General features: G+C 43.3%; 1 protein-coding gene and 1 non-coding gene across 2 annotated transcripts; both read right to left on the bottom strand.

The window, feature by feature from the left end:
• Positions 1-4,206: 4,206 nt before the first annotated feature.
• Positions 4,207-24,163, bottom strand: PPP1R8 (protein phosphatase 1 regulatory subunit 8). The gene is given in 10 exon segments (XM_031556773.1): positions 4,207-6,569; positions 6,572-6,872; positions 7,729-7,793; positions 8,872-9,016; positions 9,695-9,915; positions 10,483-10,636; positions 14,166-14,226; positions 22,046-22,104; positions 23,031-23,179; positions 23,932-24,163. Coding segments are annotated over 10 exon segments (1,443 nt in total). The 3' UTR covers positions 4,207-6,513.
• LOC116217443 lies at positions 11,782-11,947 on the bottom strand. The gene has a single exon (XR_004161989.1).
• Positions 24,164-24,243: the final 80 nt, after the last annotated feature.

Below are 24,243 nucleotides of genomic sequence, written 5' to 3'. Positions count from 1 at the left end.
AAAACCCCAACCCTAACCAACCACATAAAGAGGAAGTGGTGAGCAGACAACGTTTCTCATAAATCACATGTAACTTCTGAGCCCCTACGCTGGGACTGATCACAGCAAGGGAAAGGAAACACACACTTGTATGTGGCAAGATCCTGACAGGGCTGTGGGGTCAGCAGGGTTGCCTTCTGCTTGCTACAAGCACCGCAGTGAAGTTGGAATGAATGGGACCCTGGATTCATTATACATACATACATACGTACATACACACACACATATATATATATATATAAAAGGTAAGTAGAAAATAGAAGAAACTGGGGGAGAGGAGGGCTCTTGGACGTTTGAACTAATCTAAGAAACTGAACTGGAGAGATCCCAAGGCTTTTCTCCTTAACAATATTTTGGGGGTCAACATTTTCATTATGTTGCTTTGTATGTTAAGGATCAATGGGTAAGAAGATAATTTAGTTTGGCAATGAATGCGAGGATTCAGGAAGTTGCTGCACCTCACCAGTATCTCCACTTGCCTACCAATACCAAAATCGAGCAAAGAGCCAATTCTGGGTGGAATTTTAATCCCCAACAGAACCACTGCATTCAAGTCCAGGCCAATAGTGAAATACTTTTGTATTTTGTATTACTTGATCATATGGCTAACATAGCTCATGGAAGTAGGGAGTAGAGAACCAGCGGACAACAGTGGAATAAATGAGATTTTGAAGGAAATTGGAGGCTGGTCATTGACAGAATGGCGTGCTCACCTTTTGCAGGCTGTCTATCACTATTCTAATAGTGGTAACAGTTATGATTATTGGGATGTATGGAAGCTGCACTAATGCAGGTGTGCTTTACCTGATGCGACCTAAAGGTTATGGAAGTCTCAGATACGGGATTTGAAACTTCCAAAGGGGGAAAGTGAACTCTCAAAATGACTGATACTTCTGTCTGTTTCAGGTATTTGCTCAAGGTTGAAGTTCTGCTTTAAATTCCATATATCCCACTTCTCTGTAAATACTGGGTGTTCCTCTTTATGACTTCAAGACTTTCATAAATAAGAACTGACAACCTTGAGAAAGGGTACAAATCCAAGACAGAAAGCAATCAGAAAAGAGAAAATGTCTTCCCCAAGCTGGGTTCATTTACCTCATGACAGCTATTTGTGAGTGAACTCACTGTCCTTATCTCCACATGTGTATTCTCTCCTGCTGAAGAGTTGGCCAAGGTCTATCAGCTGCAGTGCTAAATATAAAGGAGAGCTCTTTCCACAGCACAGCTCAACTGAAGCATTCACAGGCAGGGGGGTTGGAACTTGATGATCCTTGAGGTCCCTTCCAACCCAAGCCATCCTATGAGTCTGTGATTCATGCTGTGCTGTCTCCTGGCAGAGAGAAGGCTGCTCAAGATACATTCCTCTGCATCATTTCCACTTCTACTGTACTTGCTAATAGACGTCATGTGTAGCATCTCATAGAAGCAATCTCAGCCAGTCACTGCAATGCAAAGAGTTTTTTTGGTGCTAGCAGGAGATAGATGGGCTTGATAAGAGCCACCAAAACTTTGGCTCCATCTTCCCTGGTTAGGATGGGCTGATTGTATGCAAAGTCTTGCATTGATCTTGAAAAAATTCAGAGCACTCAATAAGAGGCTTCTCTGCTGCTTGCCCTGTGTGGTTCTCAGCATCACATGGAGGTGACAGAGTGACAAAGAGGATCCCCAGCCCATCACCAGGGCACAGCAAGACCAGGTTAGAATAGGACAGTGAGCATAGAGACACCAATCCCCAGCAGCTCTGGCCCACAACAAAGCCAAGTGCAAAGTCTTGCAGCTGGGTATTCCACTATCGGTACAAGCTAGGGGACAAAAGGACTGAGCACAGCCCCACCAAAAAGAACTTAGGGGTGCTGGTGAACGGCAGCTAGCCACGAGCCAGCCACGTGCCCTCACAGCACAGAAAGGCAACCACACCTTGGGCTGCATCCAAAGCATGGCCAGCAGGGCAAGGAAGGTGATCCTGCCCGGATGCTTTCCTGTGCAACCTGCTCTAGGGAACCTGTTTTTGGGGAAGTGGGAAGGGGGGCTCCAGAGATCCCTTCCAGGCCCTTTGATTCCGTGAGTCTGTGAATTGCTCTCTGCCATCCTCACTGGGCCCTTGGCAAACCCCTCAGCTGTGCCACATCCTAAACAACACTTTGGGATCTATGTTGAACCAAAAGACCATATGCATGCTCATGGTCAGGCCCTGCAGAACTGGGCTGCCAGCTGCTCTCTGTGTCCCTGCAGTAATTTAATTCACAGAGAGAAAATGTCTTTCTGTTGTGTCTTTTCTGCTCAGGTGACTGTTGGTGGATAGAGCTACTTGGAAAACAGTGCTGGTTTTCTCATCTGCAGAACACTATCCCAAGCCACATCAGGTATTACCAGTTATTTTCAGCCCACCTGGGCTTGTGGATCTCCTTTTCTTACTTTGTCCATCTTAGCCATTACCTTGGCTTCTTGACAGCATTTGCAGGCTCAGGCAGGGAAGACATTTAGGTACCAGCACTCTTCATAATACCAGGGCTCCTGCCCTCAGGGTTTCTTCTCCTTTTGTCTTCATGTGGCTTGGCTGGAAGAAAGCAAAGTGAAGCAGACACAGAAGCAGTGGCACTCACAGGGGCACATGATGCCTGTGCTGTAAGAAGTCAGGAGCAAGGCTTGAACTGTTCAGCTTCAGGCAATGGGAGGAAGTCACACCTTGTCATAAACACCTCCAGGAAGCAAAGCTGTCCACCTGTTCCTCTGGTGTCCACTCTAAGTGGGGAAACATAAAAATTGTCTAAAGAATTACCTTGCAGGGCAGACAGACAACTGGAGTTTCCAGATTTCAGGCACTCCTTGAGTTATCATGACCTGCTTGTCATTCAAATTCCTAAGCTTTGACTACTGATGTTGTAGCTGATGTTACAACAAGCAAGAGGCCAGAGCCCCTCAGACAAGAAGCAGGAATCAACAAGCAGGGTCCCAGCCAGACCAGCTCAGGTGAAAGTGAAGTCAGCTGCTAGGATCCAAGCAACAGTGGGCTCAGCATGAAGCATCCTCGTAGTTGATAACACTTCCTGCAGTGGAGCACAACCAACCTCTGACCTGTTAACAAGCAAGCAGTATCAGAGTAACTTGCAAAATCTGAACTGATACCAGATGGCATAGAGTTACACACAAGAAGGTGGGCATGTGGATGTGGGCCCTTCAGCAGCTTCTCCTCTTCTTAAAGCTTCCCTGAAAAGGACGGCATTTCTTGGAGATTCATAGGAAGCAAAACACAACACCCAGGCAACGATCAGAACTCAGTGGGAAGGTGCAGGGTGTTTTGAGAAAGGCAGCAAAAAGAAGACAGGGACAGTGTGAGTTACAGTCATATGCACTGGCCTGATGCCAGCGAGTCAGTATCACTTGTGGGTTACAGGACTTTCAGGGCAAGCTAATTTCAAAGAAAATGACCCCAACCACGTCTGGCTGCTCTCAGGTGGGCACAATCCTACTTCCCCCTCTCCACCTCACACTAACACCCCTGCACACCATGCAGGCAGGACCCAGTAGCACTGCAGAGCTTGCACGAACGAGGACTTTTCTCTTCATTGCCTGGATGAATGAAGACGCAGCTGTCTTGGATGCTTAAATACTCTTGGATTGAGAAGAACTACCAATCTTTAGCCTAAATGTTACTAAATCCAACAAAGCTGAAGGATCCCTCCCAGTAGTGCACAGCAGGTTATCTTTAAGAAAGCCTCAGTTTACTGTTCTTTACTACAACTCTCCCCAGAGCCCAGGGCAAGCTGCAGAAACACTGTGTGACAAAGGACAGCACGTTTAGGCTAACCAAGGTGAGACTGCAGGCCAGAGCCAGCAAGCTAGGGCAACGAGTAAAGCTAAGCTGGGCTCTGAAGTTTAACTTCGGTAGAGAGAGGATTCTGCAGAGCCTCCACTTAGAAAACAAACCCAACGTTAAGTGGCACTGTTTTGTGCAGAAGTGCAACATGCTGCAGCACAAGGCAGCAAAGCACCAAGTCACAAATAAAGATGCTGCAGCAGCTTTTAAAGCTGCGGCCTGAGCCAGCCACTAAGAACAAGCCTGCAGTGATGGTTGCAGTGGCACAACTCCTTTAATAGGCCACAAAAAATGCACAATCTCAACTGCAGAAGAAGTGCAGATTGGGAACGAACACACTACACTCTCCAAACTGGCAAAATCTGCATTTAATTTACAACATAGTAAAGGTTACAGGTAAAAAGCTCAACAGAAAGTGTGAAAAGGCCTATTACATATTACACAAGTGTACAAACTTCTGTACAAAGCCCCTGGATGTTACACTGTCCCCTCCTGTACTGGCCAGCTATGGCCGCTAAGCTCTGAAATAATGAGAGCTTGTACAAACCCAGGGAGGAGAAGAGCTTTAAAAACCAATAAGCAGTAAAGCTTCCCTTTTCAAGAAAGATCTTGCAAAGAGCCACTGGCAAAACCAACCAAACAATGAAAAAATAAAAAGAAAAGAAAAATAAAATAAAAGATGACCTGTTCAATGCTTACTTGCTCTAACTAGTCTTACTGTAAAGAGTTGCCTTCATAAGACAGACTGGCTGGAAACAGAAAACTCTACATCCTGGAAATAAGCAAAAATAAAAAATGAAGTGTGAGGTTTTTAGGGAGAGTAGGAAGTGTCTGAAAGAACAATGTCTCATTTTCAATAGCAGCTAAGCACAGAGTGGCACAACTATATCATGGAGAAGTTACCATGTTCATCAGAGTAATAGCTGGAGCTAGATATGAAGGCATGGAGGGGAACAAACCAGTCTCTAAAGGCATCACTCCTATGGGTGGGGTAGCCACTAGCTCTAATTGCCTCAACACCATGATAGATGCAATCACTGTTGATGCAGAAGTCACACTGATTTTGAAGCATCTGTCCAAAACAAGTCCAGTGCCTACAGCACAGAAGAGGCACTATAAAATAGCACTGCTTCAGAAACCATCATATTTTCACAGAAATTCTTAGCCTGGTAGCTATAGTACTGTACACACTAATGAACAGCTGGGTACCACTGTCATTTCAGTGCACGTTTCCTAGAGGAATCCCCCAAACAAAGGAATGTGACTACGTAGCTGAACTGCAATATATAGTGTTAAAATAAAAAATAAATCCAAGGAAAAAAAAAAAAAGGGCTACTGGCCTTACCTTGTATAAAGGCATACAATCTGAATAAATCTGAATCAGATTTTCAAATCTAAAACTGAGGATTTCATAGGCTAGAAACAACAATCCAAATCACACTTTGCATTTTACTCAAAGGGGAAAAATGATGAAATAGTTAAAAAAAAAGGAAAAAAGCTCATGTCATGAAACCAACTTGAAACTTGGCATACTTCTTTATTCAGGGTGAGGCAGAATCTCTACTGAGAATTTGTATTCTAGCTTTAGGTGGCACATAATTCTCATCTTCTGTTACCAGCAGCCAAAATACTGTGTAGACTGCAGTTTTAGTTGTTAAACATGAGAGTCCTGTACCACTGCTGATGGCTGCTCCTGTTCACCTGGGCCTTGTTGCATGTCATGTACTCTAAGCTCAGAAATGCCTTTAGCAAGTAAAAATGAAACTATTTAAGTTAAAAGGGCCACCAAGTTTAAAAAAGTATCTTCCTCTGTGTTAACTCTACCTTCAGTTACCACTACGCTGTTGTTGATTCTTTGCACACTGTAGATAGTTTCCAGCCACCAGTCAAATGCTCCTAGCCTTACCATGCTTGTTTGCTGCCATAAACACCAACACAAACTCAGATCCATCCATGGGTGCCCCTCTATCCAGCCACATAGCAGTCTGTGATACAATTCTGGACCGCAGCTCAAGAAGTCCAGAGGTTCCTCATTCATCTCAACTCCCAAGTTCTCACGAGCTCATGTGATGCTGCAGTGCTTTAGGTGGAAATTAAAACAAGTTGTAGCCAAAGTAGAGGGGAAAAAAAAAAAAAAGCCCCACAAAGGTAAGGCTTTGAAAAGATAAAAAATAAAAGCTGGCCTGTCTTTTGCAGGTTTTAGAACTCAGACCAGTGGGATTTCTGGAAGGCCTGGCCCCAAGAATATCGACTTCTGATACAGCTGACCTGCTATGAGCAAGCCTGGCAGGAACGACGTTACTCATAGTAAGCACAACACCTAAATACACACATTTGCAGGGTCATGCCATAAATGATAACTAAACTGTGTGATTCTGCCCCCTCAACTTATATGATCAAAATTCATAGTAAAGACCTTTGGGGATAGAGGCTAAGAAAAGGCTGCCATATTTTTTGGTTCAGAGGGAGATGGTAGCTATATTGTTGTTGTCTTTTTTTAAACAGTTATAAAAATGTTTGAAGACAGACCTTTAAAGGATTATTTCGCTTCTCCAACCTCCGTATTACATCTGGTTAGGACATTAAAATTTCAAAAGGATAATACTACACATAAACAGTTTCTGGAGTTCATAACTCCCATCCTCCCTCATCAAAACCTAACTCAGATCAGCAGGGAAGGGGTTGGCTTCTTGCCCGGCCATGCCTCCTTTGCATATTTCTTCTTCTTGGGTTCATTCACAGCTTCAGGATTAAAGACAGCAGGATTTGGAGCTGGGTTCATGTTAACTGTTGAAGGTACAACAGGAGTCAAGTCCACATCTGGGGCAAGATTGGGGTAGGGCATTGGCAGACCACCAATGAGTGCTGTCCCATGGACGCCGTGTGACTGGGAACCTGCCTCATTGTGGGTTGGAGGCAAACCACCATACAATCCTCCACTGTAGGGAAAGTTTTGCATACGCCGTGTTGCAGAGTCATCCGTGGTCAGTGAGCCCGGATTGTCCAACCGTTTTTTCTGTAGAGAAAAAGTATTTTAACAGTTATTCAGAATACATGAAACAAGAAAGCTACTTAAACTAGATGGCTGCACAATTTTCCCCAAAACACTCTGAGAGTGGCCACAAATAAGTAGTCACAGATACGAGTGGATTTCCCAATCTTTGTCCCAGAATATTTCCCTTGGGTTTCTTTGAAAACTACTCAGTAATAAGTGGTTAAAAGTGCACAAGGAATGCATACCAGTCTTGAGCTTTTCCTGAACACCAGACCAGGTAGGTCATTGGGCAGTAACACAGTTCCTCTTTTCCCTTTTAGTAAGAAAGAAACTGCAATTTCTACATCACTTGAATGATCCTGATCACCTGAATCTTTTCCTCAGGCAGTAAGTTTGTGGCTTAGGTAGAATGATCCTTTTCCACATATATTACTTATTTTATACAAACAACAAATGCTGCTTAGTTACTTAAATTTTGCATAACTTCCTAGAGCATTCAAATTAAACACAGTGCTGACATCGCACTTGACCTGGAAGAGTCTAAGCTCTCTAAGTTCTAGGAGACAGCCTTATCAAATCTTTAGTACTTGCAGTATTTAAATAAACACTTTCTCACTTTTATTATTTGTTTTGCATATTTCCCACAATTGCAACCATTTGCCATTGAGCCCACGTGCTATTAAATAAAGAAGATAAGTTGGACTTAATGCAACATGGTCAGACTGCTAAAAAGTATAAGTGTGATACACAAACACAATTTCTCCTTAAAAGGAAAATCCCTTTCAGCACAACACATTATGTTTCTAAGGTGTAAACCACCCAGTGAGTTAATCACTGTAATAATGGATTGATTACAGAGTTGAAAGTCACTGTGTACCTTGACAGGGACTACTGCTGTCTGTACCATGTTCCTGAAACGCCCAACAGAAGGGTCCACATCCTCTGCAAAGGAAGAACAGCGCAGCTTTCAGAATCAACAGAGGAAAAAACAGAACATCTGTCAAGTAAGGACACGAAGGAACCTACATGAAGAACTGGTACCTGGATGTACTTTCCAGCACTCTAGCAGCCCTCAGCAAGCACAAGCACGCTTTAATAAAGAAGAGATAAGTGGCTGGGTGGGGACACCTAGTGGTTTGGTCTCAGGGAGGGTTCATCAGTTACTCTGGCAAGGAAAACTTCCATTCAGCTAGAAAATGGGGAAGTGATCTAGGAGAAGGGATAGATGGACAGTCATGTTTACACTGCTCAAACAGAAAGGAACTGTGGGCTGAAAGATGCTGCTGGACAATGCACTGTGCACGCTCAAAGGCACAAGAGCTGGTCCTGAAAGGCCTTTAAAGGCCTTGAAGGAGTCAGAAGAATTCAATTCAACCTCTGAAAAATCAAACACTGAGAGCTACATTATGAATAAGAATGGCTATTCTGGGTGCTATGCATTATCAAATTAAGGCAAGACTTAGGAATAAGCTGTGCTTACTATGAATATTAGCTACAAAATATATCATTGATGTCATTACCATAAAACAGCTGAGGAAGGAAAATGACTAAAGAAGAATTAGATACAACTCTAGAAGTGTCATTTTGAATTAGACAGTCAGACAAGTAGCAAAAAATTGAGCTGAAGACAGACACTGAATCCATTAGGTAACAGGAAGGGAAAGCATTAAGGCTCTAATTAAAAAAAACCAAACAATGAGTTCAATTCTCATTTAGATTCTAAAGAAGGCAGAAAATTCAAAACCTTTCATTCTTCTGGATCCATCAGGTCTTTCCAATTAAAAGTGAACAATTAAGCTGAATGTGACATCTCCATCCTGCACAAAATCATGCTGAAATTTTACAGAGAGAAGAAAAGCAGAAAGATTTAAGTGAGACAGGCCAGCTTCTCTGAAATAGCAGACCTCAAATATTTCCTGTCAAATTTTTGTTCTCTCACCTATATATAGCCATGAGGAATCTCTATGAGAATTTGGAAAGAGGGCCTTTAACATTATCAACTAGAAAGTAAACTACTTACCTGGATTGATGATTTCATCATCATCACTGAATGTCACTCTGGAATTCTTTCGTTTTCTCTTTGGTCTCTGAATATCCAAGTTCCCTTCCTCTATGGTTAGTGTGGAAATTCTTTTGTTGTGGGCTGTATTAAACTCTGTCAGGTTCTAAAAAAAGATTTAGATGAGAAACATTTTAAGCAAAAAGTGTGTGAAGTCTGCTTTTATCATCAGCTGTGCATGTCAAAAGATTGCCACCCACTGTCTAGCTTCAACTCTAGACCCCTAGGAAGAAAAATTGTTTTGATGCTGGAACAGATTATCTAGAAATGCTGCTGAGTGTTTTTGTGGAAATGCCAAAAACTTGACTAGGCACAGTCTTAGGCAACTTGTTCTAGCTGACTTTGCTTGAACAGAGGGGTAGGACCAAATGATCCTGAGAGATCCTTTCCAAACTCAATGATCCCGTGAATACCATGCAAACTGCTTTGCCACTCTCTACTAGCTAGCTGTAGGAAACAGCTGCATTCGCTGCCATTTGGCAATGGGGAACAGCATGGGAAATCGCCGGTGACCCAGTTGGCAAGAGACAACTCTTTGCAAGGCCTGCAATCCCTCTGTGAAAAGACTATTGGAACAGTGGCATTACTGGAGCACTGATTCTGGGATAAAGCATGAAGATACCTTATGGCAGAATTAGATGATCTGTACATTTCTGCTGGCAGAAGACACTTCAGACCATCCACATGAACAAGAAATTAAGAACCTGAACCAAGCAAACGAGTAGAAAATGCCACCTGTTACAGATGGGTACACCATCTAACAACAAGGGATCCTCATACTCACGTCAAGCTCTGTCTCCTCTTCTGGCAGGCCCAGCAAACCCTTGAGCTCTTCATCTTCACCACCCATTTTCTCATCTCCTTTAACTGCTGAAGGCAGTGTCTGAGGCTTCTCTCGCAGAGTATATGCCCGTGTAGAAGCACCAAATGAAACTGTGGAATCAATGGGTATCTGTTGGGGTTTGTGAGCTTCCAAACGGATATGACCCAAAAATGTGCCATGTGCTGAGAAGAACATCACAATGGAAAACAGTGTTAGTCATCTGCTCGAGCTCACAGTGTTCAAGCCTTGAAAAGTTCCAAATCTGTATGTGGTTTGCAGAGATACAAACCAATGAAGCACTGCTGAAAACATTAGCTGTGTATGTTTTACCTATCACCTCACAAACTAACACAGTCTGCAGAAAATCCTGTACGCCCCAGTGTACCATGTCTGGAATCATTCTCTTGGTGGAAAACACAGTATGTCAGCTTTTAGGTCTTAGAAAACCACTCCCAGAATAGAAAGTTTCATTACAATTGCGAAGGAAAGGTCAAGTGATTTTCTTTCACTCTCTTAAGAGTCTAAAGATGCCACTTTAAACACGAGGGGAAGCAGAGGTAAGCTGCCTGGAACAAGCTCTCACTTGTTCTTAACCACTGCCAATCTTTCACTAGGATGCTATTTTAGATTATGACCATCTGGCCACACAGTGCAAACAATAACAAAAAAGAAAAAGAAAGCATCTCTCATTCAAAAATGGTGAAGCACTGAAACTGTATTAGTGTTGGATTAAATGTTATGTTACTTACTGCTGTTTAGATCTATGAGGAAAACCCTCTTGAGATGTTTGTGATAGACCAAGGCAGCATGGACCCGAGAGCAAGACTGGTGGTCAATGGTAAAATCGCACAGGTCAGGATTTCTCCCAAAGAGATAATATTTCTTCTCATCAATGATGAGTTTCTGAGGTAGAATATCAAACAGAAGAGGACATTAGACTCCTAGAATCTTTTGGAGTTTCCTGGAAAAGTTCAAAAATGTGAATAAAAAGAGTAAATGCAAAACAAAGCATCATAAATTGACCAATATGTCAGTAATGTTTGACATCGTTCAACACAGAAATTTGCATTTTTTCTTTTTAAATTCAGAACAGCTGAATATGGAAGATACCCAGTTATTCCTGACTCTAACATCTCACTTGATACATCAAGAATCACTGTTTAATCAGAAATCCACCTTCAAACAGAGTAACTGTTGACAAACGAGGTGCAAGTGCAAATAAAATGCGAACAATTATATTCTTCCTGTTGGAACATCTGAAGCATGCAGGTCTCTCCGTTGAATTCACTTGTGTCTGGTGGAGAACTGTATACCCTGAAGGCTCACTATAATTCAAACTAGAGCAATACACTGAAAGAGTCTCCTGGACTCTTGTATCATCTGGGTACTTTATTATCACTGTCTCTTTACAAATACTGGTTTTCACAAGACTACCCCTTTTCCCCTGCAAGCCCTAGTCAACAATTAGCATTCCTATGCTCTCCCTTGCCACAGTTCTTGCCCCTTAATATTATATTTGTTTCACCCAGCTACTGACCTGCCAACAGTGTTTGTTACAACACACGTTTTGAGAAAGGTGAGCTGGGTTTTGTGGGGATCCAGCTTCACACCAACAGCTTTATGACAAGTAGTACCCAGTATTGTCCCCTTCAGTTCAGCACTGAGAGCTCTTCCCAAATTCAATACCTCTGTACCGATGAAATCTGTGGTTTCAGTTTGTGAGAAAGATGAGCACTAACTTCTATTTTTGCATATTCAAACAAGTTACCTAAACAAAACTAGCATGCAAATAAATGGATCTTTGAAAGCTTATTTCTTACTCCATATTTAAGCATTTAGCTTTTTACAATTTCAAGGACCACAAAAATTGATCCAGTTATTTCTCATTCTTGGCCAAAATCTATTCCAAAACAAACATCCAATAGGTTTTCATTTGCACTCATTAAATGGTGTTTAAGAGCTTTTGCAAAGATTGAAACAAATTTATAAATTGGAAGTCTTGCAACAAATCACTGTTGCTTTTACTTCACTGTAACATTTCTAATATTCTCTGTGCCTCTGAGCTATAACCCAGTGTCATCCTTTACACACTGAGCTTAAACACTGCAGGGCTTGTTTTAATATTGCACTTTTCAGACCCAGCAATCACAAAGTATACCTCAGACCTCTGGAGGAGACCTGGCATACAGACGGCTCGGTTAGTATCAAGTGCTCAAGGAGCCACTACAGCAAGCAGAAGCTCCACGCTACCTACGTGCCTGGAACCAGCAGTCAGCACCTGCTGCAGCACTCAGCACATCACACAGTGCATGGCAGGCAAAGTGCCCCTCTCTGAGATGCTTCAAAGCTGATAATCAACATCAGATGCTCCAGAGATGAAGTAGGACTCTGTGGTCACTCCCTAACCTCTCCATGATCACATCCTCTACTGAACCTCTGAGTACTTGGACAATAGCCTAGCAATGCCTGTTAAGAGTAAGCAAAAAGAACTGCTGGATTACCATGTGACAGCAGAAAGGGGAATCTGGATGTTTGCACCGTCTGCTTTACCCATTCAGATGGAGACCTCAGGCTTACAAAGCCAAACTTGGCCTTCTGCAGATCGAAAAGCTTTGGGTAGAACAGCCCAACCATCCATCCTTGGAGTATGACAGAACCAGGATGATATTCCTGACTGACCGTTTATCAATGCTGAATTTGTACATGTACTGTCTAAAGCAATGGTGCATTCTCAGCTTCTGTATTGCATTATTGCATTCTGCTGCCTCTTTCAGTCTGGAACAGATCTCCCTCGATTGCCTCCGTGGATTCATTTAGCAGAGAGCTGCATATAGGCTCGTTCATCCAAAAGCTCTCCATCCTCAAAAATCCAAAAGAAACATGACAAGAAAAACCTTGTCTCGTAGAATAAGTCTCTCAGGTGGGAGGGCTGCAGTAAGGCCACCTGCCAGAGACCAGAAAAAAACAAAGGCACTGCCAGCTGGCTTTGCTCACCATCTCCTTACATGGCCTGAAAGAAATACTGGAAAGCCTGATGCCAAGTACAATCCTTACCACAGATGCTATTGATAGGATGGCAGTGGGATGGCTGAGCTGACAAGCAGTCCTAATTCAGCTCTGACCTCTGAAACCTCTAAAACAGTTCCTAACAACTGCAACAACACTGAGAAAAGACACGGATCGTGGTTTGAAGACAAAAAAATGCAGTGGGATTGAAAGCTGTTGTGGACTAGGGAGGGCCAGTGAAGGATAGCTGCACTGAAGGATAGCCCAAGTAGCTGGTATGAGCCAACTCATCCACACCTTACATGATGTAATGAAGTACTGTGAAGATGTGATTACACGTGTTGGAACCTAGGTCCTTTCAAATTAAGGCTGAGCAAAGATCTCACACAGGTCAATGCTGGCATTGCCAACTGCCTGTGCTTTCAAATGTGGACTAAGAGCAATCTCTTAAGACAATCTGTTAAACCAACAAGTTGTGGACTATCCCCATAAAGCCTCATTTTGCTGGCTTCTGGGCTGGGAAAATATAAGCTTGTTTGTAAATCCTCTATTTTCTTTCCTTTGCAAAGCATATTCTGATATCCTAATCAATTTTTAAACAGTAAATCTCTCCTGCAAGACATCAGAAGAAACACTTTCTGTCTGATGCAACTGCAGTAGCATACAGTACAAATCAGCAAAGACTAAGCTCCTCAATCCTTCTTCATCTAACACTGAGTTCTTAGTTTTCCAAATTTCTGCTCAGAGAAGTTGGCTTGACTTTGCAGTCTAGAAACTTCTGTCTGTGTTCCAGTCAGCTGGAGGTTAGGAGTCTCTCTGTGGCTAAAACAGGGCCACTGGTTTAGGTCTTCTCTGCCAAAAACATTAAGAGCATTTGGTTTGTGTGTTGGTTTTTGAAGAATTTTTATTCTAACTCTTTTGGATTTGAGGCTTCTTCCCCCATGTTGAGTTCCTGCTCCTGAAGTTCCTAAGACAAAGTGCTTTCTGGCTGCAGTTTGATACCTCCTATACAATTATATTCTAGGAAATAAAATTGCAACCTGAGTCCAAAATTACGTTGGAAGCAGTAAGACTCTGCCAAGTGCTGACTTTCCCTAACAAACATTTCATTTTCTCTCTCACGCCAGGACAGGTTCAGTATTCAGGAACCAAAGTATCACTGTTTGCAAACTGACCACTGCAGTTGTGCATCCTTTCAAACACAGCATCCAGAAATGGAAGCACTGCACAGAATGAGAGACAGTACAGGCAAAGGAAAACTTTCACTTAATTCAACAGTTCTGGAGTAAAAGAAAGTGATCTGGAAATAACAAACATCAGAGAGAAGGGAAATACTTTTGAGTGGGAGTGGAAAGTGCAAGAGATTTTTTACCACTGGTGCCTATATATGTGATACACTGAGCACACACAGAATCTGCTCTCATACCTCAATGAGTTTATCTCCTTTGACTACATCCAAATGTAAGCCAGGTGGAGGTTTTCCTGCCCTGGAAAATAAAGAAAGTTAAGTATAGTATCAAAGTATTCACTGAAAAGTTCATTAATAGTAGAGCTAATACTCTATTAGATCTACAGACCAATGCAACAGAAATGTAAGCACATTTACTTGGAGGAAAAAAGATTAAACAGCCAATAATTGTTCCTTTTGCTCCATGCAGATTCCTTCTGCCAACACATAAACCACACATGTTTACAATGAGTTAAGCTAACAGAACACAGGGCATTTCAAGATTTATTACTCCAACCAAAAGACAGCAACTTCACAAACCAAACAGAGCAGTTCCCAATAGGAACCCACAAGGAGAGAAGGGGACAGATTGGACATGTCAGTGTAAGGGCCTCCTCTCTTTACCCTAAGAACAGCCTGAGCTGTTGAGAGGGACGGGATCTTCTACCATCCTCCCCCCAGAACTGGTGATGGTCAAAAACATCAGAAGGGTTCCATACATATCTGAGCAATACAAAAGTGTTGGCCAATGACCAGTGTTCTTCCACTTAATCAAACTGCCCTAGCGACACAGGTAGCATGGAAGAAATGACAGCATTAGATCCCCTTCCCATCATGATCCTACAGCAGTACAGACCTCCTCCACCAAATTCCCCCAACAGCTCAGATCCCCCTGCCCTATGGCTGCACTTCTGCTTACCCTATGAAGCAGATTCACTGGGCAGCTTCATTCTCTTGGGAAAAGGGAGCACAGAGGCACCTGGGATTCAGCAAGGCACAGCAGAACAACACTGGCACGTAGCAGAACACACAAGTATGAATGCTGGATCAGCATCCACAACCACAACAGCCCCATGGCATCATACGCTGCTGTTCACAACAAAGGATCCTTGACTGCTGAGAGCAAACCATCTTTTTCTGCTTAGACCTTTAAAGATGTGTATTTGTAACACTCTCTTGCTGACAGTACCACTGCTGCTTGTCTCTGTGGCTTTCTGTGCAACAGCAGTGACCCACTTCTCAGCTGCACTGCTGCCCTTCCCAAGAACAACCCCAGAGATCACATTTCCATTTATTGCTTTTCTTACTGCACAATGCCAGCCAAGAGAACAGTGACAATGGGGAGTGACATTCTCAGCATGGTCGGGGAAGAAAGAAAGGTCACCTTGTAACTCAAGTTGTTTGAAGGGGTTAAATATAGATGTTTGTGCTGCTGGGACGGTTTGAAGGTTTATTCTGCACCCCTGGATCGGTTGGATACTGCACACACATGCCCTCTGAGGTAACTTCATGTAAGAGCAGAGTCCTCTATTATTGCTACTCATTTGTTTCTCGTATGTTGTGCGAGTTTTTTTCATTCCTGCTCCAAATCCATTATAGCAGCCTGCTCAGATCTCTCCCTGACCCTTCCTGAATAGGTCGGCCCTTTTCACAAGTTTTCTTACCAAATCCTTCTCTGAGGTTGTGCGTAGCATCGTCCTGTCAAGTGAAACGGATGCAGCTGATAGGCTTACTCTCTTGGATCAAAACAACAACAGAAAACAACCGAAAAACAACAGCATGGAAAGCAGACACAGCAAGGCCCCAGGAGGCTGAAATGGTCCCCTGACCAACAGACCCCCTGACTGCCCCCTAAAAACAGGATTACGTTAGGGCAGAAGAAAGACCAGCAGGTAGAAATGCTCCCACTGAAGCTACACTGTGTGGCTGGTGAGTTTTACAAGGATTCACCCCACCAGTCACTGAAATACAGGCAGGGAACCACCTCCTCCCCAGCACTCCTTCAGACCCCACACCACGCTGCAGCTACAACCGCTCTCCCTCCCTGTGCTGCTCTGTGATCTCAGCTCCCACGTTTCATTCTAAGATAGGTTTCATTCACAGCCTCACATCATTTCTCACATCCACTTCCCAGTGTTTCCCCTTCCTGTCCCTGAGCACCGGCAAACTCGTTTTTCTCCATTCTGCTGGAATCATCAAATTCTACAGCACAATTTCCTTCGGTAATTTCTGCAAAGCCTACCTTAATTCAATGAAACAACAGCTGCCTCCCCTCCTTTTAAAAATAAATATTTGTAAACCTTCCAGCAAATTAACTCTACGTGGAAGTCCCCTTCTATTCAGCCTGGCATCTGCTCTCCCCCTCTCCTCCAGTGATTGCTTCCCGCTTACTCAGGGGTCAGCATGCCTTAAAAGCATGTTAGCAACATCTTCAACCCACCTGCTGGGCCAAGAGAATTGCTGCTAGGATGGTGCCGTGCCTTCAGCCCACCACCATCCCCAGTGTCCAAACCTCTTCTGCTCTCTACAGGTCAACATTCTGCACCGGACCTTAAAACCAGACCTGCCAATGGATGCTACAGCCCGTCAGTGCGATGAGCTCACCAAAACAAAACCTGCTTAGCCCACTCACTGCATCTCTGAGGGCTCCCTGCAAGAAGAGCAGCCTTCCACAGAGCTAACATGGCTGACTGATGAGAATACGACACTTACTGGTAAATTACTCTGCTGGATCAGAGGGAAGAGGACATCCTATGGTAGGATTTGTCTTCACTGAAAAGGAGTATAAGGATCTCAAGGGCCAGTACAAGAGAATCTGTGACAACTGCTTAAAGAAGAAACCTCAAAACCTAGATGATAGTTACCAAGTATTCGATGAGATACCAAACACTTCTAAACCTAAGAGTATGGCAGTTAAATTACTCAAAAAAGTCAGATAAATTAAGGTATCCACTGATTATGCTAATTTTAAAACGTGAGTGTGATGTGGAAACATACAACAAAGTCTGACGCTGGTAAAAACTGTACTGATAGCAACTGGATTGGCAGAAGCTTTTGCTGAAGAAATATATACTGTGTGCATACATAGACTGTACCAAGGTGCATGGTTCACTGGGAAAATCTGATTTGTATTGATAGTGATAGGTGGATGGTTGGACTGGAAGACCTTGGAGGTCTTTTCTAACCCTGGTGATTCTATGATTCTATGAGACTGTATTACAAAACAGGTCTAACAGACACAGAACTGAGTAACAGCCAGACCAGAACAGAGCCATCTCATTTGCCCTTCAATATTCAGTTGTACTTTTGTTTGGAAATACGTGATGATACACAGCGTGTGTTGGTCCCTCCAACGCCATGGAAACATTTTTTTCTTCTGCAGAAGAACAAATGTTGCTCTGAATTATACATAACCTGCTCCATTCTGCAATAATAATTAATTCTGTGATAATGCCAGAAGAACAACCTGAAGGAGCACTGCATTCAAAGAACACAGCCAAAAACTGAAGTCCTTCCTGCTCTGTGAGTATCCTGACAAATTGTTAACATAGGATGTAGAAAATGTTGATGTCTACCAGCCAGATCAGTTGACTTCCTGCAAAAAGGAGTGTGCATACTCATGGATCATGACAAACAAGCACAGAAATGAGACAAAAAATGTCATCAGCAGACACAGAAACAAATGTACGTGCAACCCATGACCTGTACAAGGGATGGAAGGTTACAAAATCGACTGTTTTCACACTCAAAATGATTCCAGTAGGATGCATAAAAGATGTGTAGTATTTACACACTGTAGGAGAAAAAAAACCAACACCAATATTCAGATTCCTTTAGACCATTTCTCATGTAAAACAAGAGTGCTATGAAGAGTGCAGCTCTGCTTCTGTGTGATAAGCATTACCAACTCTACCTCTCTTTCTCATTCCTGTGGAACAGTATTGGGCAGACCAAAGTGACGTAGGGTAAAGAACATTTAGCAAAATAAAAACATCTAGCAACAGCATTACTCTCCCAGTTTACAACAGCTGCCTGCTCAAGGACTCCCTGAGCCACAGCTGCTATCTGTTTATATGGTTGAACCCAGGTAAACTTACTGCATTCACAGAATCTGACACAGTTTCATAGATCACCCAAGTTCAGCTGAAGCATCACCTCCACCTCTTGGCCACAAATCTGCTTGCTACAAACTTCATTTTACAGACCCTGCTTCTTCTCTGAAGGAAAGCACACACTCATCTCCTGCAGCTTCTGGTGACTGTTCAGGACACCCAACACATCCCTTAGTTGTTCCTTTTCCAGACCATGGAGAAGCTCAAGCATCTGTAGCACAGCTTTCACTATCCTGGAGATAATGCTTAAGATAACACCCAAGAAAAAGAACTCACCTGGTTTTTTGAAGAGGTATTAACTCACAGTCTATCATGCTTACCGGAGACAGCCAAGATGCAAATAGTGCAGTACATGAGCAAAACCACAAGCAAACACAAAATGGTACTCCTGAGTGCTGATACATGTGATAGAGAGGACCACCTCAACCATGCAAATGCAACAGGGAGCTCTGAATTCCTTATTGCTACTCAGGAAAGATCTGGAGACATCAAGATGCCATTCAGAAACAACCAGAAGAACATTCAGCAACATCTGACAAAGGAAGAAATTAGAAAAATAAAATATTTTCACATTTTGAAAGCTCTATGACTTCTGGTTACTCTGTAGAGAAGGGTACAAGGATGATAGCCACTACAGATGGCTTTGCACATGGGAAAACAAATAAGTGGAGTATCTCTTCTTAGGGGAAAAAAACATGCAAGCATCCATTCCCTAAGTCCTCTTAATGATTGCTACAAAACGAGCATATTCATTATTTCTTGAAGCGTGGTAAACAATAATCCTTGGCTTTGAAAACACGAAGAGCACCTCTTCTAGCATTTGCATCGTTTGTGGAAAGCACTGTCACTCAACGTTAACTTACAGCTTAATTCCACAGCAAAGGAGAATTAGGACATCTGTGCTGATCAGGTCCGATGTTAGATGCTAAACATGGCCATCCAAACACAGTGCCCGTTTCACAAAGCCCCTCAACTTCTGGCAGCCAAAGGCAAGGTGTTGTCAAGAGGTAGAAGAGGCAGTTACAGAAGTTACCACTCACCGTCATGGTATGACAGGAAACCATCTCAGCTGATGTCTTCAATTAGTGCTACCATCCTTCTGTTCTTTTTTTTATAGAAAGGAATCAGCAAAGATGCATGGTGAACACAAGGGTTGTTTGTGCTCTTGTGCACCAGCAATGGAAATGCCATTCCTGCCCTTCTCAACACGCAGCACACACTGCTGAAGCTGAGATCAAGTCAGCAATGGAACATGTTGTGGTGAATAAACACAGTGTTGAGGCCAAACTCTTTAGGGTAATTATTTTAGCTCACACTGAGTGGTTCCTTCCCAATTGGATGAAGAGAAGACGGCTGCAGAAAGAGCTGCCCAGTAATTCTGATCCAACCTTAGGGCACTGAACTTCAAACAGAGGTGATGGGAGGCATTTATGATTTCCTCTGTTCTTGGAAGAATTAAAATAATTCATAGAATTAAAGAATACCTCGAGTTGGAAGGGACCCATGAGGAGCATAGAGTCCAACTCAACTAGAGCAAGGAGACTTAAGCACAGGCTTCAAATTAACACGTTCTTAATTGCCCTTCCCAGCAGGTCCCTGTGAGCTCTATTTTATGGAGAACTATGGCTGCTTGCACTGAACAAAGCATTCCACTTGGATTAAAGCAATTGCAGAACTTCACCTTAGTGCTGCTTGTTGTCTTGTTACAATGCACAACCCCACACAGAATCAGACTGCACTGCTTCACTCAGGTTCCCTTGCATACTTACTTGGGAATAAGGTCTCCACGGAATACAATGAAATTCAGAAACTGTATACAGAACCTCTGCAAGAAGGGACTTAAATACCCCATCAGGGAGAACTGAAGGTTCTACGGCATCCTAAATTCAGTTCAAACTGCACTCATCCTTCTATTTCTCATCAGTGAGCTTCTGGCTTGGAGTTCCTCGCTCGAGAAGTTAGAACTTAACTGCCCTCCAGCTTACATGTCTGTATTTATCTTATTTTTATTGTTCTTGTCTTCGGTTACACCAAAAGGACTGGGCAATACTCTGACCTCTCTAGGTTGACCACACATGTTACTATAAGAACCGTGGTTGCTTTCGTCGAGGTCATTAATGAAAAAACCATGAACCCAATCAGCCACAAACTATTAAATTGCTATTGCCTCCTCAAAGCCAACTGCTTACACACTCCCAGATCTCACCTGATCCCCTCTACAGCATTTTAAATGACCATTTCCTACGTGCCCTGAAAGCAACTCTCAAAGAAAGGTGGTTCACCTGACAGATACCCTCTGCTCCCTGATTCTAATAATCAATTCCCTCAAAATACAGCCCAGCAGCTGGACATGGCAAAGCCCAGGCCTTCCCATAGCAACTCCAATCAAAAACTGCTTAATAATGATTAGCAATGATTAGCTGAGATGAAACCAGATGATCATGATGGTCCTTTTCAACCCAGGTCATTCTATGATTCTATGAGAAATCTGTATAGATTATTTCTACCCTTGATGGCAAAGCTTTTCTTGCAGAGCTGTACAGCAATGGGAAAGGATAGGCACAGACAGACAAGAAGATGAAGAAGAGCCCAGGCTGAGCTTAATCCTATATGGGGCAAAAACTGGGAACGTTTCAAAAAAAGAGAACAAAGCTATCAATGCTTTGGGATGCTAGCTAGAAAGTACCAAATAATGGAACTGAACTCAACAATACCTTTTCAGCAGTGTTGACATAACAGCAGGGTTACAACATTCAGCTGCATCCAGTTGAAATGAGAGCCTCACTGAAGCAAACCCTACCCAGCCCAGAGAGAAATCTTGAGCTTTAGCTCTTCAGGACACAGACAGGCCAAATTCAGTTCTACTGTGTTCATTTAAAACCAGGTCAATTATTTAGGTTTTTAATTGTGGGCTCGGAAGACTAATTTAGCCAATTCCTAAAATCTTGGTGTAGGTGACTGCTATGCACATCTTCATGCTGAACTTCAAGGACAAGGCACAATTTCCAGAGCTCACCTTCTCCAGAGATCTGTGTAAAATCTGTTCTTAGCCCACAGAAACTGAAGAGAAACCACAGTTGCCTTTCAAGAATATTATTTTACATGTACGTACACTGCAGATCAAGCTTGATATCCCAACTACTGCTGTGTCCTGACAGAGAGCACAGCATGATTCCTGATCCCAAATGCAAGTTTAACCAGATCAGAAGGAAAGGCAGGTGATGTCCGTGAAACATGTGATGCTCACCTCAAAACCAGGCCCAGAACATCTGCACCTGACCATACTAAAGCCGCCTCAGAAAGTATTCCAGAGTCCCAATAAAGCCAGGATATTTAATTGTTTCTTAAGGACACTTTCTAGTCTTGTGGTTTGACTAAATGTAATCCATGAAAAGCACTGTTGACGTCTTGATTACAACTTCAATCTGATTTTAATTATGTAGCCCATGCCCTTGGGCTGCATGGGCCCATGAAAGAATTACAGCACATGCACAAATGTGAAGCAAGGTAAGGGAATGCTATTAAGACAGATGACAAATAAGTGCTGTCCTGAGTTAATTGAACTGTTAGAAATAAAAAAAGAATAAGCATCCTATGGACTATGAAGAACTGAGCCATACCAGCTTGAGAGCTAAACCAAAGCCCAGACTTTAACCATTGAAACCCTTGAACTTCAGTATTTGGAAACTGAATACTACAACATTATCCATATTAGGGAAGAACAGATACAATGACAGGGGCAGAGCTGAAAAGCGTAACCAACAGTTTAAAGACAAGAAAAAAACAACTACTTTGGACAATCAATCACGTTTAAGATATATTTCCTATATGATAGGTGTTTGTAGCCCTTACGGCAGCTCCACGTGGAGGCTGAAAAGAAAATAGGTAAGTAAAGACTATGACTTTGGTTCCAACACAAGTTAATGAGATTGGAAGGCACTCCCTGCAGAAGAAGCTGCTACTCACCATGAAGACTCCCTGAAATGTGATGGCTTCTGAGCATCCAGAGCTCTCCCTGCTAAGATCTACCTGGCTACCAAAGGGGATATGTCGGCACTGAGATCCTCTGGAATTCAGAGCTTCAGACTGGTCCAATTCTGCCACTGCAAGCCATTTCCACTCTACAGAATCCTAATAATGAAAAACTCATCACTTATTGAATATCATAACTGCGTGCTGTTTGGTTTGCCCTGAAACAGTAAGTGCTTTCAAACTGTGAGCTAGAATCTGTAATTCAGTAGATACTAAGGGAGATCATGTAAATCTTTAACAAGAAATACATTCTACTCCTTCCAGACTAGAAAAATAAACCAGAAGTAAATAAATTCAGCACGACAGGAGAGATCCTCCCTCCTGCTGGATGAGGCAATGGAACACCACCAACCCTAAGTGCCCCACAGTTTCCATTTTCAGTCGCCTATATTCTTTGTGGAACACAAACACTGTGACTGGTAGCTGTCTATATTGGCTTCCTGCTTCAACTTATTTTTCTTTGGTTAATGAAACTACTTATCTGCTTCAAAATAAGTGTTAACCAAGAACTTTATGTTAGCCCACACGAAAAGGAGCTATTCACTGAAATTAATTGCCACATCTTTGCACAACAATTTTATAAGAATAGACAGTGTCAGGTGTACCTTTACTATCCTGCATAAAGCTTGTATGAAAATATTATGATTTGCACACGTACAATAGAGGTTACAGAAAAATAAGGAGCTCCCTTCAAATGCACGAGTGTCCAAACACAAACTCTGGTTTACTTGTGAAGTACTTCAGGAAATTATAGTAAAAGAACATTCAGATTGAAGAAAAAAGGAAAAGAAAAAAAAAGAAAAAAGATTGGAATCGTTAGGAAGAAACAGGGCCCCAGTCTCCCAAGATGATCTCTTACTGCTAGGTGTGAAAACTCCAGCTTGGATCATATCCCAGTGCAATGGTCTGTGCTTCAAACCTGGGTCAGGTCAGCAGCAGCACGGTGCAGAAAGCTGCTTGGCTGTGAGCCCCTGCCCTGCCTGCAGCAGAGCCAGAACGCAATAGAGCTGAAGAGGCCCTTCACAGGCACAGTCTTTCTCTCCACACGGTATTTCTTTAGGAACTGTTCTGCAATAGCATTCAAGCAACTGAAACTAAGCACTGAGTAAGCCGTACTTCTCCCAGCTGTTCCATCTACAGCTTCCAGTAGTAGAAACCATTCAAATTTATCACCAAATGTAACGTAAGTTGTTGAGCACTGCTGTATAAAAATGCTAAGAAAAGCAAACTAGCTTTCAAATTTCAAGCTGGATACCCAGAAGGTACTGAGCATGGGGCTCAGAGGGCTGGAGCACCTCTGCTGCAGTGACAGGCTGATGGAGCTGGGGGTGCTCAGCCTGGAGAAGAAAACGCTCCAGGGACACCTCATAAAGGCCTGCTTGAAGGGAGATTATAAACAGGAAGGAAACCAACTTTTTACACAGGTAGATAGCGATAGGAAAAGGGGGAATAGCTTTCAACTAAAGGAAGGCTGATTCAGATTAGATGTCAGGGAAAGTTTTCTCTCACAGGGCAGTGAGATGCTGGCACTGCTGCAAAGAGCTGCGGGTGCCCCATCCCTGGAGGTGCTCAGGGCCACGGACGGGGTCCATGGCAGCACAACCTGGCACTTGATGGAGCAGTCAGCAGCCCTGCCATGGCAGAAGGCTCGGATCTCGATCATTTGTGGGGTCCCAACCCAACCGTGCTGTGATTTCATTTGCTGGTTTGATTTAACTCACGCTGCTGTGTTGCAGATCACCATCTTGTCTCACAGAGATGCTCGATACCGCCTAGACCCAGCTCAAACATTATTTTATTCGAGATTTAGATGGCTTTACGATTTAAACGAAAACTGAGAAGCACGTTGTCCTTGCAGCGGCTCATCGAGCGCTGCAGTCCGGCACGCACAGCCCGGACCCGCAGCCGGATGACGGTGCAATCGGGGCCCGCAGCCACGCACACGCGTGCGGACAACTCGCACCAAAAGCTGCCATCGCCTTTCAGCCCCGCCGTGCCCATCCACCCCCGGGCAGCGGAGCGGGGCCCGGTCGAGCAGCGGCTGAGGCCCATCCCGGCCGTTCTGCGGGCAGAGCGCTGTGTAACCGCGACCGGCCCGGCCAAAGCCGCGTCGCAGCCCCTGCAGCCCATCG

The sequence above is a fragment of the Meleagris gallopavo genome, chromosome 25 (assembly GCF_000146605.3).
Source record: "Meleagris gallopavo isolate NT-WF06-2002-E0010 breed Aviagen turkey brand Nicholas breeding stock chromosome 25, Turkey_5.1, whole genome shotgun sequence".
Classification (NCBI taxonomy): Eukaryota; Metazoa; Chordata; class Aves; order Galliformes; family Phasianidae; genus Meleagris; species Meleagris gallopavo.
The sequence above is the reverse complement of the archived record's forward strand: the minus strand, read 5'-3'. Positions and strand labels throughout refer to the sequence as shown.